We start from the raw sequence: 15,970 nt of genomic DNA on the forward strand, positions 1-15,970 counted from the left end.
TAATCATTTTGTGATTATTTTACGTTTCAAATTAACAATCTGTTTATGTTTTTCAAATATCAAATTTGAGCATAGTATATCTTTAATAGATAACTCACATACATGTTTTAATATCTTTTTATACCTTTTATTTCCATATGTGTCCAGAAAAAAAAACAATGCTGCTTAATAATCCCCCACTATAATAACGAATGTTATTAATGCGTTCGTTCTACCCGATATAATATGACTGTCATGGCAAAACGATCATCAAATAAAGCAATTCATTTAATGTAATCTATTTCAAAGCATATTCATATTTTATGCATTTGATCATGAAACCCTTGCCATCAATTCAGTTCTGCTTTCAAACGGAACAACTTCTATTAATTTCCATTTCCTATGTGTAACGTACCGCATTGATTAACAGTTCTCTTTATTTAAATGGAAATCAATCGAAAGAGCTGATTGTACCAAATTAAGGCTGTAATTAAACGTCGTCAACCGCCAGTTTATAACATCAACAATTATCTTACACCAAACATTTTAATTATCTAACTTCGATAAGTTAAATACAGTGAAGGCTCGACTCTAGAATAAAACCCTTTTGATAACTTGTATACACATCTGATTTATTGTGTTTAAAGCGATGTTTTATTTTGATTTATAAACTGGTTGTAAGGTGGAAAAATCTCATTCTCCCGTCATGTCAAGATTTGCAATATGTCAAAGAGTGCATGAATTCAAAACATATCATCCTAAGTTCAAACACTACACTTTGCACAAATGCAATATAAAAGTGCATATTATATACTTCATGGTACAACAATTACAAGAACGTCCCATGGGTAATATTGAAAAAATAAGTATGTATGTGTAATATATAAAGTATTAAAAAATCAAACTGTACTATTTCTTAATGAAATGTTACCTCTGTATGCAAATACTTCTAACTTCATTGATGAGTTTACTTTTCAGGACCTGCTCAAATTCGCGTGATAAAACATGCTAATTATACCATTTTCTCAGTTGTTTTTACGTTGCATCGAAGCAGTATAGATCATATGGCAACTTTTCTGCTTTACTGGTGAAAGAAGACCTCAGGTGCCCTTCTTTGCATTATTTCAGACACGAACGGGGGAACCCGAGTAGAACCACCGACGAACCGGACTTATGCCGAATATCTTCCTCACATGTAAAAAAATTCCAAAATCCCTTCTTGGTTTTATGTTTCAGTAAGAAAAATGTAATATAGAAAGAGTGTAATAATATTTAATTGATCTTATGTTATAATTGTGATGAGAGGTGCTTGAAATGTCTCGAGGAAATACACCATAGGTAAGTTGTTGGATTTCGTTACCGAATAAAAATAAATTATATCAATTCGTATGAAAATTGTTACAGTAACAATTATGACTCTCTGTTTGTGTAACCTTAGTTTATCATGCCGTTTTTTCCTATTCAAGCTTATTTGTTCTGTTCAGGACTTAGTTCGTTTATCTTTTTGGTTGATTTTATCACCGATACTGATATGGTCATATGGCGACGTTCCAGCTTTACTGATGGAGGAAGATCTCAGGTACCCCGTTCAGCCACCTTTGAATTGAGACCGTCACTAGACCTGTTTCGAATCCTGTTTCGAATCCCAATTATTATTGGGTCTCTAGCAAAAGTATCGCAACACGGGAATAAAAAACTAAAAAACAAAACAAAAGGGCCGAAGTATTATCCTTCACACATGTTCTTTGCAGATTGTGTTTTAGTAGAAAGGGTCATTATGCTTAAATACTACCTTATCAAAGTCACGATGTTCTTAACACATTAACACATATTCTACTAGGCGTAATGTCATTACTTTAACAACTTACTCTTTTTAAAGAACAAATTTTCTTTGCTAGATACAACACCAAGTATATATCCTTTCTTGGCATCAAATTTAACAACAACATTTAACACAGTGCACACTCTGGTTAAATGAGTACATTTCAAGCGCTGGAAGGTAAAGTTAGGATATTAACGTGGTCTCAAAATGGTGTTTGTTAAACACATAGAGCATACAAGAAAAACAGCCGGTTGTGCCTAACCTGATCTCAGATTGCATTATTACTATATATCTTAAGCCATTGCTTCGATTAGCCTAATAATAATAAATTCATGAAAATCGAGACAAAATTGCTCACCAGAAGCTCCTATGAAATGGAACTAAATTTATTCAACTTATATAATAAATTCAGTACTGTGCTTATTATTTTGATATTTGTTGCCAGAGAGAAAGGGTATTTAATACGAATGGCTGTCAAGTCAATGTCAAATTCAAAATATTTTTATTATTATATCAGTCTACAAGAAGTGATACATATACATGTATATAAATAGTTCACAATAATTCATACATTGATACAAGTAGAAAAATACCTGTAAAAATCAAATATAAGAAGAGAGAGATTTTAAAGAGATCATGTTTGAACATTTCTTAGCTTTCTTTAAATATTTCACATTACAGTGTAACTTCGAAATTCGGAACTTATAAATTCGGAAACTTCCTAAACCCGAACATTGTTCAGGGTTCCAAATTTTTTTCATATGTTTTCTATATAATAAACACCTTTTAATTAAGGAACTTCTGAATTCCGAACAAATTTCTACTCAAATTTTGCTTATATCAAGTCAAGTTTACTTCAAAAATTCGGAAATCGAAAGGATTTGAAGGAATATTATACTTGCGGTTGTAAACCTTCAAATGGCAGTATCTTATGGCCTGTTAAACGTTGCAAAATGCAAAATATGCAAATATGCTGAGTGGTCTATCTTATGATTCAAATTATCGAATAAATATTTTTCAGTATTGATACAATAAATATTTTTAATTGTACAATATATATTTTCAATTATATTACATATAGACAATTATCGCATACAAATAGTTTCATGTTGAACAAATATTCAGTAGGATTGAATAAATATTATGGTATAGAATATAGATTTTAGTTATACAATATAAAATATTGGTTATAGACAAAAAAAAGATTTATTGAATTTTGCAACGTTTAACATGCCATAGTATCTTCCAATTAGCATTTACCATTTATCTTGACACAGTCATATTAGAATCACAACCTATGAATCATTTGTGATGGAAAACAACGATGACAGGTTAAAGGTGCATGCCTCCAGATGAGCCCAACTATTTCAAGAAAATTAAACTTTGGATAAATGTACTAAGATTTTAAGTGATTATATTAATGATTCAACTTTTAATATATATCTTATGTGCAATTAATGACTGATTATTTATCACTGTATTTCTACTGCGTTACTAACGCAGTAGAGGCTATTTTTGCATATTTTTATTTCTTTGTGGTAATTTACTCTGATTGTAAGTGCCGATTCCAATGTGTTTATTACTTTCTTTGTTCATTTCATAATAATTTACTTTTAAAAACATTTTCAAATTTTTCATGAAAATTAGCATGAATATGGAGGCGTGCCGCTTTAATAGCCAGTACAACATGAAATATACTTAGGGATAAACTGTGATACAAAACATTGTGCTATTTCATAAACAAAGTCTGTTATAGGTGATAATGAAATTTGATATAATTATAAACGTTTTAACAGTTCTATAATTTTGCCATTTTATTAATTTTATCATTTATCATGTCTTAATAAAACAATTGATGGTTAATGTTTTTACTTCTTTAGATAAATCAGAACTTCTGAATTCGGAAACTTCCACTTTTTGGCTAGTCCCACAAGTGTTCGGTTTTCCGAAGTTACACTGTATAACATATGTCTTGATATTTTACCAACAATTCGTAAACTGAATATATTAACATTTCATGTGGAAAAAATGAAACGTTTTAAGAGACCTAAAGAACAAACACTTTACAAAACAAATATAAACATTTAAAAGATACAAACATATCAAACGAAAAAATGATTTCACGGTGAACATAAAAATGACAGTGAGCAACTCCAAGACCAAATATCAAAATATATTCCGTGAAAATAAACAAACTATTTTGGAGAAACAATGCCTAAACAACTTACAAAACAAATATTACAAAAATGTGCAGAACCTATAAGCATTTCATGAAAAGAAATTTCAAAACTTTAGAGAAAAAAAATGATCTAAAATTTATAAAAAAAAACGCGGCTTAATAATGTTATATATTTGTACTTTCTTCTTTTCTTAACATATTCTCATTTTCACCCGCATAATCGCTAGTCTTCTTAACTTGATTATCCCCCCTGCAATTATCATAACACTTCTTTAGGAACGATGGAACAAATATGGAGAACGGCAAGACACAGCTTTCGTTGACTTTTTGTATAGGCTGGTAGATTGGTAAAGGTAGAATACTTCCAATAACTGCAACAAATATTGTTAAAATTGTTCCGATTAAATGAAAATACATATATGATATTGAATAGAACATGCTGATGGAGGACAACGGTTTCGTCTCGGAAGCCTCCGGAGAGAAAGTTGCTGCCGATGTCGTGATATTAGCAACTTGTGAATTTTCAAAATTAAAATACGAGGCATTTTTTGTTCTGATAGGACACTGGTCCGTTGGTCCCAAAGGCAAATACGGCGTTCTGGCTAAGTCTGAAGAGAACGTTTGTCCAAATATAAGCCATAGACTAAATATTAACCCAACACAAGTCGCAAAGAAAACGGCTTGATGCCGGGCTCGTCGGAAGAACACGGAGACAAGAAACATTCCTGTTTCCGGTCCAGCAACAGCCCCAGTGAATCCAGCCATTATTTCACCCAGTGGACCTTTTACGTTCGACAAGAAAAAGGCAAGACAGGCTGATATTATTCCATACATTAAAACAAACAGTTTTGATATGTTTGTGGCTTTCCGGTCGTCGATACTTGGCTTAAGAACCCTTAACACATCTACGCACGTAACCGCCGCGAGACCGCTTAATCCCGATGAAATCGTGCTGAGAGAAGCCGCTGCAAGAGCTGCTATAAATAAGCCGGACATTCCGTGAAAATCATGAAACATTTCTAGTATTGTAAATGGGATAATTTGATTCGGGTTGGTTATTTGACCAGACGCCAAAGGGTCACAGCCTTTCAAACTGTGATATGCGTATACTGATATGCCCTCAAACATAACAACTACCCAGACAATGCAGTAGATAGGAGCAGCAATGTATAACATTCTTTTTGCCACATTCACGTGCGGTGTGGAAATTATTCGCTGTACCCCGGCCTGCGTTACTGCTGGATAAAAGAATTGGGGTATAGTGCCTATAACCAATGTCCAGAATGTATGTCGAATGGTCGGATCTGGGTTAAAGTTGAACAGGTTTATGCGATCTTTACTGATGTGTGCAACTTGAGATGGCCCTCCAGCGCTAATGGTGCTTTTAATGATAACTGAAATTAAAGATAGAAGTAGCTTTACAATAACCATTAGGGATTTTTCTCTACTTCGCTTGCATATGTTTGAATTATTGCCAAACACAGTTTTCAGTATTACACTGCTTTGCAAATTCACCGTGCATATCAAGCAACGCAGGAATGTGCAAATAATAACACCGAATCTGTGTAACGCTTTTGGCAAATTACACAGTAAGTAAACGAGCCAAAATATCATATTCTGAATCAAATTATAAGAAATGAATTAGCGCATACGGCTGCTACGACATTATACTTTAACCAGCATTACGATTACAATATGTTTACTTGTTTTAGTTCATTCGTGAGAAAGACAACCTGATTACCTTTCAAGGGTGAAGTTTGTGTTTTGTTCAAATAAATATGTTCATTTAACACATTTAAAGCTATTTTTTTTCATATTATGCATACCTAAGACATTTGTCAAACTACAAACGTCGTATAACAATACAAGGAAGCCGGTAAAATAAGATTTAGCTCCTTTAAATGAGATTAAAAAAACGTTGCTGGCGTTACCTCGTAAAATTGGTCTCAGTTACGTTTTACCTGCTAAATAAAGTGTAATATGTCACGAGAAGATTCGAAAATACCTAAGGTACACCGAATATAAAAAAAAGTTATATACATGTATATGTTATTGTATTTACATATAACAGCGAAACAAAAATTCGCCATCAATACGCTAGTCAGGTCGTCATTTTTACGAATAATCTTAAAAAATAAACATTTTGTTAAAATTATCGACATGCAATGCTAGTACCAGATATTACAAATTATTCTTACAGGCTTCAAATTATTCCCTAGCTGAAACAGATAGGAATATCAAGTGCATTATAGCACGATATATACACGGCAAGAAAGAGAAATGATAACAACAACGCGCTCAAAATAGATATCTATTTCCTATTTTCTGTTTATTTTACTATACGAAAGAAAAACTGAATGCATAATTAGCTAAACCACTCATTTTATTTCGTGCATCACCATTGTAGAATAACCAAATGAAATCGTAAAATAAAGTTTCTATTTAAGTAATTGAGTATTTTATGTTGGATGTATAGGCCGCTCTGACTAACGTGGCGAGGTATCTCGCCAGAGTCCTACAAACACCAATGACACCAAACGTTTCACGCTAAATATTTCATTTCAAACTGACAAATGTACTACCGAAACATATTTAAATAATAGAAAGAGCATCGAAACACGAGGCTATCTGATGTGTACGAGGGAGTGTTTAATAATTTGTTTCCTCAATTCACATTAGTATGTGCAAATTAACACATGGTCACGCTGGACATTTGTGCCTATATATTTAAAGCTGATGCTCAAAGCTTCGTCTTTTATCTACATCAATGAAGATTTGAGTACAGCTTTATAAACCATTTAATTGGTATTATATTCGATTAAATATGTAATAGAAAGAGCATCGAAACACAAGGGCTATCTGATGTGTACGAGGGGGCGTAGCCCTCAAGTATTAATCAGATTGCCGAGTGTTTTGATGTTCTTTTTCTTTTGTTTCATAGTCCAACATAAAAACACGTTCCCTGTTGTCACAATATGAAACCCCGGCAAAAAGAAACCAATGAACGAACATCTGAATATGATATTTCTGTCTCTTTCCCTTTCTCTGCCGTCACAATATGTAAACCCCAGCAAAAATGAACCAATCAATGGGCATGCTCTGGAGTAATACCTGCACTCCAGTTAACGCACTGTGCATGTATATGTATACGATTTATCTCTGAGAAAGGTCCCAAACTATGATACAAATATATTTACAGTCTTCCTCGATCAAAGTTATACATATCCTCAGTCGAACCATCCTCAGTTTCTAAGCAAACAAAACAAGATTAAATAAATATGAGCTTTACTGTGCCATACAAAAAACGCCGCATGAGTCTATCATTAATTAAATAAGCATTTCAAAAGGTACTTCTAATTCGGATGAATTTAAACCTTTAAAAATATCTTAAACGGTCCAGTCCCACATTGAAATTGTTTGATGATTTAGACTGCAACCGAACTAAGCAAACGACTCTCCCCGGAGCTGTTCGCATTTCGTTTTAAAACGTCATGAACAATAAACAAATATAAGTTTTATTGCTTAACCCCTGTTAAATATACCTGCAGGGAATAAACAATTTTAAGAAAGCAGTATTATGGCTTCAACATAAACTACTCAGTCACTATTAAATAATTAATTGAAAGAAGAAATGGCTATTCCATTATGTTTTCTACAACATTTATACTTCTGACATAAGTTGTCACTTTTTCTTTTTATCTTTCTTTTCTATCCTATAGAGTTCAGTTTGTTAGGGTTATTTAGACTGTATACTCAGTTTACGTTTGTATTGCTGTCATGTTTACAATAGTGTGACCTGCTTAAATATTCAAATGAAATTCATATCGGGCGGCAATCGGATTATTTCATTGATATCCCTACATGCTGAACTCTATCCCCTTTTTTATTTTATTTTTATTTATTTTTCTTGTTTTTTTTCTTTCTCCTTGTCTATATGTCCCCCAACTGCTCTACTATCATTCAATTTGGTTTGTAACTGTCTTATTATTATTAGATAATTCAGAACCGTTTGCTGATGTTGTAAGAACTCGTGGTTCAACCCTTTTGCTATTTTTGTGTTTATATTGTGATAATATAATGTTATAAATGTGTAAAAAGAGCAATAAAATATGTTTAAATAAAAAAAATCAAGGAATGGCTCAGATGACTTGCAATGGATAACTTAAGAAAACTACAGCAGAACGCTAAAAGTATCTCTGTGGCATAATAAATCGGCTATGATCGCATTGTTTATATTTTGACGGTGTGCATGACACCCTTCGGATTTAACTTAGTCTTATCCAAGGCTTAAATTACAGTAACCTTTTTTCTGTTTGCTTATCTTTAAAAAGTTTCAATTTTGAAACTTGGCATTACATTTTTAGTTGTTTTTTTATGGGACTCTTTGAAACCAAATACCGACATTTCGTTTTCGCCACAGTGGGTTTGCTGTACAAAATAATACCATAGCGAAACCCAAGACGCGTGAACTCGTGCTACATCGAACGCAGGTATTTTAATGTACTGTACACACAACATCTTAAAAATGTTAGGTTAGTTGGGAAAATTAACGAATCATGAATAATCATGAATAAATGTTACAGGTCAAAAATATTTGACATACACGTGCCGTTTTGCAATATTCTTCCGTCCTATGTCTTGATGGCCGATCTTTACGGCCTCTAGTCTTTTTAAAATTACTGTATTGTGCTTGGCCGTAATAGGCTGAGAGCAATACTTTTTAGAACTAAGATTTAAAGTGATGTCCTTGTGCGCGGGAAAAGCGCGGGTTTCACTATCTATATATACGATAATGGATTGTACACGAATAACTAGCTTACGTCTGGCTTAAGATAAATTACAATGACATTAGTAAACTGGAACTAGTATTGCTACTGACACGGACATTTTCCTTCTCGGAATTAAACTGAATTATTTTGAATGAAAATATTTTTATTATGTAACAAAGATACGTGTATACTGGAGTAATATAATCTGTGATGACGAATCTGCCCCCATTTATTTATTTATTTATTCATTATTTATTAAAAAATTGATTGATTGATTGGTTGATTGATTGATTGATTGATTGATTTATTTATTATAAATATTTATTTATTTATTCATTCATTTTTTATTAATTAATTGATTGATTGATTGATTTATAAATATTTCTTTCTTTATTTATTAATTAATAAATTGATTGATTGATTGATTGATTTTTTTATTTTTTTATTTATTTATTTATTTATTTTAAAAGACAAACCTGCAAGAATGCCGCTAAACATCACTATTGACTGAAACACGTCGGTCCAAACGACGGCTTTTATCCCACCAATAGACGTGTATAAAGAAGCGGCGGCAGAAAATGTCACGATTGAAATCCAAATAGGTAGACCTGTAGTCGACTCAAGAGCTAATGCAGTTCCAAATAACACTACACCCATATAAAGAGTGTAATACAAAACTCCCAGAATCACGCCAAGATATCGTACAGATTTAGTCCCGTATCGAAGCTGATAATATTCATACACGCTTGTAATCTTCAATGGATGAAACAGCGGCACCACGATTACGGCAGCAAGGTAAAATGCCGCCAATACTCCAATCATTTGTATAGCATATTGCAGACCATAAACATAGACTTCTGCAGGAGACCCTAACAAAATAATTGAGGATTGGAATGTCACTACATACGATAAGCCAAGGGGAATTGCCTTTAACTTCCGGTCTCCTAGAAAGTAGTTCGCTGACGAAATATGTTTCTTGTCCTTAATGGCAAAGAATATTCCTATTGCGATAGAAATTGTAATCAGGGCGCCAAACACAAGATAATCCGCTATTCCAAAAACTCTGAGAACTGTACTGTCCTCCATACTGCCTTTATAATGAACTTTGTAAAAAAAATACGCGAAATCTCCCACTTATATACAACCTCCGTCTTTAGAAGCGTCCTTAGATCTGAATAACACAATATACGTCAAGCTAGACAAATTTCAGGCTAATCATATGTTTGGTTCCTATTCCACTAAATATTATTGAAGGTTCACAAAATCCAAATGTGTTGTTATGGAGGTAGACGCTAATTAACCTAAGTTGTTGTTTTTTGTTGTTGTTGTTTTTTGTTTTTGTTTTTTTTTCTTTTGTCTAGTTATAAAGATTGTTAAGTCGCAACAATATAGATCTCGTTTAATCCTAACAACCCCTTTCCGAAGCTGAAAAAAATATTTAAGATAACAATTAAATGCAACACAAATCAATGTCTTGGATGTTCAACTTTTATTTCTTTGTTTCTGTTTATCAACATCATTATTATTATTATTATTATTAGTAGTAGTAGTAGTAGTAGTAGTAGTAGTAGTAGTAGTAGTAGTAGTAGTAGTAGTAGTAGTAGTAGTAGTAGTAGCAGTAGCAGTAGCAGTAGCAGTAGCAGTAGCAGTAGCAGTAGCAGTAGCAGTAGTAAGTAGTAAGTAGTAGTAGTAGCAGCAGCAGAAGCAGCAGCAGCAGCAGCAGTAGCAGTAGCAGTAGCAGCAGCAGCAGCAGCAGCAGCAGCAGCAAGTAGCAAGCAGTAGTAGTAGTAGTAGTAGTAGCAGCAGCAGCAAGCAGCAGCAGCAGCAGCAGCAGCAAGCAGCAAGCAGCACGTAGTAGTAGTAGTAGTAGTAGTAGTAGTAGTAGTAGTAGTAGTAGTAGTAGTAGTAGTAGTAGTAGTAGTAGTAGTAGAGGTAGTAGTAGTAAGTAGTAAGTAGTAGTAGTAGCAGCAGCATCAGCAGAAGCAGCAGCAGCAGCTGAAGCAGTAGCAGTAGCAGCAGCAGCAGCAAGCAGCAAGTAGTAGTAGTAGTAGTAGTAGTAGCAGCAGCAGCAGAAGCAGTAGCAGAAGCAGTAGCAGTAGCAGTAGCAGCAGCAGTAGCAGTAGTAGTATTTTATTTCTATCTTGTTTTCTTTTTCTTTTTCTTTGATGCTTTTTTATATTAATTTCTTGTTTAATTTGAAATTATCAAAACTAAAACTGTATTGTGAGGCATTAGAAGCTGAACAAAATAAACTTAAACAAATGAAACAATATAAAGACCATGGATATAAAGTGAACATTTTGCGTATACTTATTAATATTTGTCACTGTAACAAACCGAAAAACAATACAATTAATTATATGAACTCTAACTGACCTGGATAATTACACGTTTAGTCATATACAAATTGGGTCTTACTGCCATAAAATAAATCACTGAAAGCTTCTTTATAATACAATTATGTTAATAACATGTTAAAACTATAACACATGCTCAAATTATGATCTTTTGTTAAGGTGACTTATAGGTCCTATGGGCCGGGTGTTCATCTTTGTGTATTTATGTGTAAATATATACGTATAACACATGTCACTATAACAAAGATTTTACTTACTTATAATATGTTGAGTTTTTTTGTTTTTTTTGGGTTTTTTTGTTTTTTGTTGTTGTTTTTTTTTGTTTTATGTGTGTGTTTTCAAACCGGATTATTTCCCTTATTTCATCTATTATAATCCGTCCGCTTGGCTCAATAAGGAGAGTATAGGAGAAGTGATCCTAGGGCTGCTGGCTCGATCCTCGCACGAGGCGAAATTTCTACTTAGCGTTGAAGTCATTTGTTCAGAAATCATATGAGATTAGTTTACAGACGGTCAATTGCATTTTTTTTATTATTGATTAGATATCCAGGATACCCAGTTACATGGATTGACCGCCGAATAATGACCAAACTTAGTTAAAATTAGTGTTAATGAGAGTATTTCAGGCTGTAATAATGAACGTGGAGGCACCTTGAGTCTTCCCCCACCAAAAGGCTTTACGGTGTTGCCGAACAAAAATATACGCAATCAACAATATGTTTTTACTTTTAACTATTCGTCAGATCACGCGCAACTCAAAATGGATTTTACATCGGGGATCACAGAAAAATCCTCTAATTTTGCTAAAATATACTTCTTTTAAGCGGTTAAATAAATTTCTTGCGGAAAGTTAACTTTGGGAAGGACTGTTCACGTGCGGACGTTGTTGCTACACAGAGAGCCGATATGTAGAATATTCATTGTATATTGAAATGAAAATAAAATTGCAAAAACAGCCATTATACAATAAATGTATCTGACAGACTGAGTGTTATGTAAGATAAGATAGGGAATTCCAGTCAGAAAACTTGATCGAGTAGTTTCATAGTGCCGCAGATTTGAAAAAAGTAGACAAGGTAGCTAGACAGGTTACACGCGCGTGTTGTATATCACCTAGATACCACATGGTGGAAAAGTTATGATGATACTGGCATACTAACCCAGATGTTAAAGTCAACTAGCACTTTACACTTCAAGTTCAAAGTTTGTAACATTATCTTATTTATGTTTTATACATTGGGGAGCTGAAAACATTCTTTACTGGAAGGTACATTCATACTGATCAAACTTTAACATTAAAATTTAAAAACATGTAAATTATGTTTTTTTAATGATAAAATGAGGGAACATATATAATTTAATGGCTGGATAACTTTTGTATCATTATGTATCACATATTACTGTTTGAATTCATAGAGGATATTTAAGTTTTTTCTATAAATACAGGATTTATCTTTATCGAGTGGTATGAAAATGAATATTTCATGAGTAGCGGTAATGAAATATAATAACTTTCATACCACAAGATGAAAATAAATCCTGTACTTTTAGAGGTAGTAGTCCGGCAATACACCAGTGAAAATATGGAAAATATGTTTCGCTGCAGTGAAAATATTTTTTTTTTATAATGAAAATACGAAAAATGAAAATACGCATTTTATTTGATGAATATTTCTCATTACAATATTTCATTCATAAGTGTATAATAAAACCAATTATACTTTACATATGTAATTGTGAATGCTTTGTAACGCCGCAAAACAATTTATAAATTTCGTTTAATGTGGTGATTTTCAACAAGGACGTCCATTTGTAAAAGCGTTACTCAGATGGTCGTTTAACCCTCGAAAACAAGAGGGTCGTGTAGACCCTTGTATCGCTCACCTTATTATCAAGTCTCTTACAAATAATTAATAACAATGAACAAGTTATATTGTTAACTATGAATGAAAAGCAGATGCAATGTCATAACCTTATATGATAACGTTTATATCTACATCTGAATTAACTTAAGTAATGCAAATGTTGAAAATGTTGTGTTTTTTTTCTCCATACGAGCTCGTATCTTGGCTGCGTCAACTAGTTTTTGACTTCAGATGACCCATATTCAAACTTGACATAGAAATGGCGATGGCGCGCAGCGAAAACACGCTAATTTGCGAGGACTATGAATCCATAACATTGATTTACTCGAACACAGTTGGGATATGTTAAAAATAGATGAATACTTACCGTCCGTCGATTGTGTTTTCTGCGCCGACATGTATATTCCGGTGCAGCTGTCGACGCCTGAACTGCTGTCTGCTCATTTGAAACAGTAACCCTCGAGATATAACGGTATATTACGGCAGCCGGTGCAATAAACTTATAGATTAACCAGCTTTCAAAGCACATTTACAATTCCAAGGGAAAAAATGTGCTGGCCACATAATCATTTATGTAGAAGCTTTACCATGACTGGACCGATCGGTCATGGCCTGTGTACTTATATGTTGGTTGATCTTGTCAAATATTAAATACATATTTCCATGTAGTTTTTTTATTAGACTTTGACAATATCAGGTATAAAATTTGTTTAGGAAATTATATCAATTTTGAGAGCACTGTTGTAGAATAATGAACTGTTTTGTGTTCAAATGCGCAGGAATATAATCAAGAAGGTCGATAGATACACAGGTGCTAGTGGCATTGATTTGACCTAAAATGTGTTTGACCTTGTTATTTATACAATAAAATATCAATATATTAAAAAAAAAATTAAAAAAAAAAATTTTTTTTTCACTGTTATATTATTATCTATATCTATAATAATATAACAGTGAAAAAAATTATTTTTTTTAATTTTTTTTTTTTAATATATTGATATTTTATTGTATAAATAACAAGGTCAAACACATTTTAGGTCAAATCAATGCCACTAGCACCTTAGGATAGATACAGAGCATTCAAGAACGACAATCCATGCATTATCTTTATAATAAAATATATTTCGTGTGATAATTTACATAAATTATGATAATTTACATAAATTATCTAGAATTCCTTCTCATTTGAGTATTTTAAATGCATGGAATCTTTTGAGAAATTTGTAGGCCTAAATCTCGCAACAAATGTTCGATTAAATCTTAAATACGCAGATTTTTTTTACAACGGAATTTAGTGCTGATTTTACTAATCAAGCTCGCCAAATCGTCATTTATTTTTTCTTAAACTTGCATCATTTTTACATATTTTTCAGTATTTCAAGACGAAAGAAAAGAATAATACCACAAAAATTGAAAGAAATAAAGGCAAGTATGTTGCTTTATTGAGCACTATTTGATATCTTTGCAATTATTGAATAAATGTGTTGTAAGGATAAACAAAGACCGATGATGACGGTCCTACTAAACACTGCTAAGCCTAAGGACTGCTAAGGACTGCTAAGGAACCACGAAGGACTACTAGGAAGGCACAAAGGACCTTAAAATACCTCCTAGGGCATTCTTATAATACATGGTAGTATGTTTAGTGAAAAAAAAATTATAATTTTAAGAAAAAATATTATTTTGGTGAAAATTTTATGAGTTGCCGGACCGCTAAGGACTGCTCAGATACACAAAAGACTGCTAGGGAGGCACAAAGGACCTTAAAATACCTCCTAGGGCATTCTTGTAATACAAGGTAGTATGTTTAGTGACAAAAAATGTATTATTTTAAGAAAAAATATCATTTCAGTGGAAAAATTTATGTTTTTGAAGAGTTGCTGGACTGCTAAGGACTGTTCAGGTGCACTAACAACTGCTAGGGAGGCACAAAGGACCTTAAAATCCCTTCTCAAACATTCTTATAATATATGGTAGTAAGTTAATAGACAAAAATGTATTATTGTAAGAAAAAATATAATTTTTGTGATAGAATTTATGCTTTCGATGAGGTGCAGGACTGCTAAGGACTGCTCAGGTGCGCAAAGGACTGCTAGGGAGGCACAAAAGACCTTAAAAATTTTCCTATGGAGGCACAAAGGGCCTTAAAATACCTGTGAGGGCATACCTATAATACATGGTAGTATGTTTAGTGACAAAAAATGTATAATTTTAAGAAAAAATATAATTTTGTGATAGAATTTATGCTTTCGATGAGTTGCCGGACCGCTAAGGACTGCTCAGATACACAAAAGATTGCTAGGGAGGCACAAAGGACCTTAAAATACCTCCTAGGGCATTCTTATAATACAAGGTAGTATGTTTAGTGACAAAAAATGTATTATTTAAGAAAAAATATCATTTTAGTGATAAAATTTATGTTTTTTGAAGAGTTGCCGGACCGCTAAGGACTGCTCAGGTGCACTAACAACTGCTAGGGAGGCACAAAGGACCTTAAAATCCCTCCTAGAACATTCTTATAATATATGGTAGTAAGTTAATAGACAAAAATGTATTATTGTAAGAAAAAATATAATTTTAGTGATAGAATTTATGTTTTCGATGAGTTGCCGGACCGCTAAGGTGCACAAAGGACTGCTAGGGAGGCACAAAGGACCTTAAAATATTTCCTAGGGAGGCACAAAGGACCTTAAAATACCTGTGAGGGCATTCTTATAATACATGGTAGTATGTTTAGTGACAAAAAATGTATAATTTTAAGAAAAAATATAATTTTGGTGATAGAATTTATGCTTTCGATGAGTTGCCCGACCGCTAAGGACTGCTCAGATACACAAAAGACTGCTAGGGAGGCACAAAGGACCTTAAAATACCTCCTAGAACATTCTGATAATATATGGTAGTAAGTTGATAGACAAAAATGTATTATTGTAAGAAAAAATATAATTTTAGTGATAGAATTTATGTTTTCGATGAGTTGCAGGACCGCAAAGGACTGC

The 15,970-nt window shown here is 33.0% G+C and overlaps 2 protein-coding genes across 3 annotated transcripts in view; one reads left to right on the forward strand and one right to left on the reverse strand.

The window, feature by feature from the left end:
* Positions 1-2,293: 2,293 nt before the first annotated feature.
* On the reverse strand, positions 2,294-9,917 carry LOC132716754 (sodium-coupled monocarboxylate transporter 1-like). The gene is made up of 2 exons (XM_060700083.1): positions 9,226-9,917; positions 2,294-5,374 (listed from the first exon to the last, which is right to left on the reverse strand). The coding sequence occupies exons 1-2, from the start codon at positions 9,833-9,835 to the stop codon at positions 4,146-4,148; spliced, it is 1,839 nt and encodes a 612-aa protein (XP_060556066.1). The 5' UTR covers positions 9,836-9,917; the 3' UTR covers positions 2,294-4,145.
* A 4,331-nt stretch (positions 9,918-14,248) lies between these two features.
* LOC132716760 (translation initiation factor eIF-2B subunit delta-like) overlaps positions 14,249-15,970 on the forward strand; it is a 32,555-nt gene continuing 30,833 nt past the window's right edge. Inside the window, exon 1 of one of the 2 annotated variants that reach the window (XM_060700094.1) lies at positions 14,249-14,396. The gene's annotated coding sequence lies outside the window, so the exon portion shown is untranslated. Of the gene's footprint in view, positions 14,401-15,970 lie in introns of both variants that reach the window. The other variant, XM_060700095.1, reaches the window with a different exon arrangement.

This window comes from Ruditapes philippinarum, unplaced genomic scaffold (assembly GCF_026571515.1).
Source record: "Ruditapes philippinarum isolate M1 unplaced genomic scaffold, ASM2657151v2 ctg900_1_1_1_1, whole genome shotgun sequence".
In the NCBI taxonomy this organism is placed as follows: Eukaryota; Metazoa; Mollusca; class Bivalvia; order Venerida; family Veneridae; genus Ruditapes; species Ruditapes philippinarum.

Bases quoted from the DNA above. Each gene is read 5' to 3' on its own strand.
- LOC132716754 (XM_060700083.1), bottom strand. From the start codon at position 9,835: ATGGAGGACAGTACAGTTCTCAGAGTTTTTGGAATAGCGGATTATCTT. The intron at 5,375-9,225 runs GTTTGTCTTTTA...CTTTAATTTCAG, and splicing joins GTTTAGCGGCATTCTTGCAG to TTATCATTAAAAGCACCATT.